This window comes from Siphateles boraxobius, unplaced genomic scaffold, assembly GCF_051911475.1.
Source record: "Siphateles boraxobius isolate OS27281-9 unplaced genomic scaffold, OSU_SipBor_1 66, whole genome shotgun sequence".
Lineage (NCBI taxonomy): Eukaryota > Metazoa > Chordata > Actinopteri > Cypriniformes > Leuciscidae > Siphateles > Siphateles boraxobius.
The window spans coordinates 12,683,866-12,689,247 of NW_027509193.1; the positions used below are offsets into that span (position 1 = coordinate 12,683,866).

General features: G+C 36.2%; 1 protein-coding gene across 1 annotated transcript; it reads right to left on the bottom strand.

The window, feature by feature from the left end:
* Positions 1-690: 690 nt before the first annotated feature.
* mettl2a (methyltransferase 2A, methylcytidine) lies at positions 691-5,137 on the bottom strand. Its single transcript, XM_077212242.1, has 9 exons — positions 4,941-5,137; positions 4,406-4,494; positions 3,710-3,954; positions 3,093-3,142; positions 2,945-3,005; positions 2,714-2,853; positions 1,639-1,745; positions 1,337-1,402; positions 691-1,160 (listed from the first exon to the last, which is right to left on the bottom strand). The coding sequence occupies exons 1-9, from the start codon at positions 5,102-5,104 to the stop codon at positions 1,012-1,014; spliced, it is 1,071 nt and encodes a 356-aa protein (XP_077068357.1). The 5' UTR covers positions 5,105-5,137; the 3' UTR covers positions 691-1,011.
* Positions 5,138-5,382: the final 245 nt, after the last annotated feature.

A 5,382-nucleotide genomic window follows, 5' to 3' on the forward strand; every position in this document is an offset into this window, starting at 1 on the left:
AGCAAACACTTATCAGTGAAAGAAAAAATAAAGTTTGTTTTCTATATTTTTATCATAGGGGTTTTATGCTGTGCACATGCAGCATTTTTAAAGAAATATAATGTCAACTTTACTGTGGACATGTTTTTCCCCAGCTTTTGCATTCAAACAGTATCAAATAAAGGGTATACAACTTGAAAAGGAAAAGTAACTTCTTGGACAGTAACTCAAATTGTCCTGTATTATAGTGATTATTTAGGTGAAATTACAGAAATGGTGATTACTCCTATTGGTATAATATTACACTTCTCAATGGATGTATACCGTGTAAAATGTAACTTTTTCAATAAAATTATCTGCTAAATTGATAAATGTAAAGGAATAATTTAACTGTGAACTTCAGCTTTTTTCCATTTTGCAATTACTGGGAAATAATTTTCGCACTTACAAAGTGTAATCTTTAGCCAAACAAAAACTTTGTTTGAGCAGAGCAAAATAAATAAAAACGTGAGATTTTATCAATTTCCGTGACATCACCATTAAAAAAATTCCTCATATTTCCAGGTTTTCCATGAATGTTGGAATCCTGTTTTATCGACCTCAGAGCCCATGAAATCAGCATTGGAGTTTTGTGGCTTTCAGTCCACATTTAGCTTTGTGTCAAGTAAAGAACTAAAGACAAAAAAAAGTAGCTGACAATCAGAAAGATGCTTTGATTTTATACCATCATGTAGTTTATTCATAAGATTTAAAAAAAAGTCCTTAAAACCATCACTCAGTATGATGAACAAACAGTTTATGGTCCTCAGGTGCATCATGGGAACTCATGTCCTCCATCAGCATTCCCAAGTAGGCTGCATAAGATTGAGTCTCCATTCCACTCAGTGCGTTCAGCACGCTTAATGGTATGTTTCAGCACCGCCATCATCAAAGTTGTTACAACCTGTCCATCATCTTTAAAACAACCATGTCACCACATTCTCATGGTTCAGTCCCGATGTTCTCAATCTCTCCAAATAAGCAACCTTGACTCTAAGGCGGCGCCAGGACCTTGCGATACTTGCACTGTAACCAGACTCTGTACATTGTCAGCTGCTTTCCTCTGTTCACCTGTAAGCGCCGGTCCACCAAGTTCTGCACCTTCTCCAAGCCGGCACTGGAGAACAGATCATGCAGCTCATCTAGAAGAAAATGACAAAAGTCAAAAAACATATATCCCTGTAAAATGTGTGCCATTCTTTTATTAACTGTATTCATATTACACTATTATTTTGTCATGATATATTGTGCAACCAAAGCTTATTCATCAAATAGAGGTTCTTATAAGTGTACAATTCAAGTATAAACATGCATTTACCTTGTGTGAAAAAGTAGACACGTGTCCCATCCCCTCTAACATAGAAATTTTCAGACAAGCACCTCCCTGATTGAGTAAAGGACAAACAATTAGGCCTGTTGTTGTATTGCTGTTGTTTACTGCATTATCAGCTTCACAGGCCATTTATAGGCAGATGCAGTCAATAAATACAAACATTTAATACACTTTTATCTAATTACAAATACTACATTTTTGTACTCAAATTTTATACAAAAAAAGTTCTTCAAAGTTTGTCGTGATGACAAAAAAAAGTTGACTTTTCACAAGGATGTAACATCTACCTTTTTTGAAACGAAGCTGTGCCATGTCATAGCGACCATAGTCTCTCAACAGTAACGCTCCTCCGGGTTTCAGCAATCGTGCTAATCTATTAATGGAGTTCTGCATCCTGAAACAGATGGAAGTTAAGTTAAGTCAACAATCAAGAGGGACGACAGGTAACTCTGTTATTGTGTGATGACATTGACCCTGCTGTCAGCCGACTTACAATAGCACACTTATTACACGGTTCAATTTAAAACAAAAATTTACATTTTAGACATAAAAATCGCCCGTTTCCATCTATTCCGCCAACGAAAATAGTTCCAAAAAAAGTCCACAGCAATGTTTTGCGTCTCTGAGCAACACACGATGGTGTATCTTTACTGATTGAATCAGCTTTTTGAACAAATCAGCTGAAACAATGATTCAATGACTCGCTAATAAGACAGTAAAACATGCTTCCTTCCTGAATGAATCAACCGTTTGAATGAATCGGTTGAATCTCAAGTGAAAATTCTGGCAGGGCAAGTAAAAATTAACCATTTGCCCTAACCGGGCCAGTAGAAAAAATCCTTAGCGTTGAGCCCTGTGTTGTAATTAAAATAAATATTTAGCATTTTAGTGAATAAATTATTAATACATTTAATAAATTATGCTTATATAACTAAATTTAATTCATTTTAGACTTACTGGGCACCGCCTGGAAGTTGGTTGAGAACCACTTTTAAATATAACGTGCATGATGGAAACAGATCATACATACATCTACATACAAAAATGGTATTTTTTAATACCATTTTCAAGACCTTTACAAAGACTTTACAAAAAATGTTCAGAACTGCACATCACTCCATCAGGCTTCAAAACAAAAATCCCCCTGCTCAACAGAGATAAACAACTGAACACTGGACCCTTTTCACATTTCTGTTAAATTCTGTACATTAAGTTTTTTTAAAGAAGACAAAAAAATCTATTTAGTACTGAAAATATAATAATAATACTTTTTTAGAGGGAGGGGATACAAATAGTAATATAACAAGAGAAATAGATTTCTGTCCTAATTCAAAACTCACCCATGGTGTCATTAACACTCACTTCTGTGGATGCAGAGCAGACAGCACAAATATGAGGACAATGACGTCCAGACTGGCGTCTGGCATTGGATACTCTGCAGACGCATCGCTCAGATCATGGACGAATGCGTGACAGCGCGACGAGTCATACTCAGGGTTTGACTGCCAAAAAAATTAATCAAACTAGTTTAAATAAAGGCATGCTATGAAAGCTAAATACAGATTTCTTAATTAAAAGCTTCCTGTTACTTACTTTGACAAGGTCAACAGCCGTGCTGGAGAAATCACAACCATAAACAAAGAGACCTGGGTCACTGTAAAGCAAATAGAAAATAAGTTATTTCATCTGCATGAGTAACAAACACTATGGACAGGTCTGGTTGATTTATATCTGGACTCACTTGTTGGTTTTTAAGATGGGAAATACTGTATTGCCTACTCCACAGCCAACCTACAGACCCCCAAACACACACACACACACACACACACACACACACACACACACACACACACACACACACACACACACACACACACAAACAAAAGATGAAAGTGAGCATATTCTACTGACAGGGCATTCCTTTGAATACTGAACAGTTCACCCAAAAATGTAATTGCTCACTCTTCAGGCCCATTCACACAAACGATGATAACTATAATGTTAACAATTAAGATCTAAACATATTAACAAAAATAGAGTCCATACCACAGCTATAATGACAACAGTTCAGTGAAACAATATTGTTGGAATCACTTTAAGAACAATTTTTCCACAGCCAATCAGGATCAATCTAGCTTTAAAAAGCTCAAGGATTTAAAGTGGCAGAAGGGCAGGCTAAACTGCACCAATATTGCCCACTGGTGCAGCTTTTAATATAGTCAACATTTTTTTAATAATTACAATCGTTCTTGCTGCGAATAGGCCTTTATTCCATATAATGAAAGTCAATGGAGTGAGATTAATAGTTATTTGGGTGAAAAGCCCCTTTAAATGCATCTACTGTATTACAAAACTCACCTCCAGGATGCGATAGGATGCAGAGGCTCCAGGAAATTTAGTGTCTGTGTGTGACGAGGGAACATCTTCTCCATTTAACAGATACTGAACTGTGGTTGCCATCTCCTCACTGTCCTGTGGAGCCTTTTGTCGAGGAGCCAGCTCAGGGAACTCTGTAAACAGCCAGTGGCGATCCTTGAAGAAGCGGTTCTCGTGAATGGTGTAGAAATCGTTCCAGTACTCATTAGCTCTGCTGTCAAACTCCTCTGAAAGAGAGATTTGAACAAAGAGAAGAAAAATCCCTCTGAGCAAGTCTTTGTAACCAAGGCAGCAAAAAAAACAACACCTGATATAGACAGTGTTCTTATTGTAAATTAAAATGATTTAAAATTGTTTTATAGAAAATTGTAATAAAACTGAATTGAAATGTAACAGAATAAAACCTAAACTTAAAAGAAACCAAAAAGAATTTGCATTGGCAACTAAAAAATAAATAAGTTTGAGTTAATATATTAAAATTACTAAAATTGATATAGAAATAAAACAACTAAAACTAAAAAGACAAAAGCACATAAAAAAATATCAAAAATATAAAGAAAAACTAAACGCTAATTCAAAATATGTAACAAACTGTATTTTTGCATCTTTAAATTGTATTTGTATTATAAACTAAAGCATTACAAACAATAGGTTGGTGATAGATGAAGCGTTTGATACCTTGTTTTTCTGCTGGGAGAGGTTGACAGTTTTCCTGCACTTTCTTCTGGGCAGCCTCCTCCTGTTCTGCTGACCACTCCACATTATCCCTACAAGAGGTGAAACACCATCACAGTGAGTGAGAACGAAAACAAATCAGGTGTATTAAAATAACGGACACATATCATTTTACAATTATGTTGATTAACTACAACGGTAATCCTTTTTTGTTATATATACTACATAACTTTACATAAGCTACAGCTAATCAATGCTTTATTTTGTCATTCTACATACATCCTATATTCATATTATACATTCATTATATCATATATTCGGTATTCTAATAATGGTCAAATATAAGTCCTTTAATTTAATCACTCCACAATATAAAATATTACATTTTTTGGACTTTCTAAAGAATTAAGTTCCCACCCACTTTGTGTAATCAATTTCCATGACTTTTCCATTCATTTGTGATTACTGTAATAATTGTGTTTGCAGTGTGTGTGTGTGTGTGTGTGTGTGTGTGTGTGTGATAGCCAGTCTTACATACCACGCGTTGTGCTGAAACACCTGTCGCGGGTCTGTGAGGAAGCGAGTGCCGAACTGCGGTCGCTTCTGGGCCTCAGTGAAGTCCTCCGTGGACCCATTAGCAGTTTCTGGCATGATTTCCACGGAGGAAGAATCAGCCGCAATAGCAGGCGCCGCCATGATCATGCGAACCGGATGCACATGGTTGTTCAGTGCGAGTGTCTCCGCCCAGTTCTGCTGTTCGCCATCAAATATCGCCGCCTAGCGACCATTATCAGATATTACGCATAGACTCCATCGTGAGAGAGGAGAGCGGTTTCTTTTATCACAATACTGTATATCACAAGTTGACATCATGACTCATTTGATTAGATTTCAGTGGTGCTATGTAGCATCTAACAATTGGAAAATAATAATTTTTGATTGGAAAATTTCAGCACAAACATGATTAATATGGTTATACA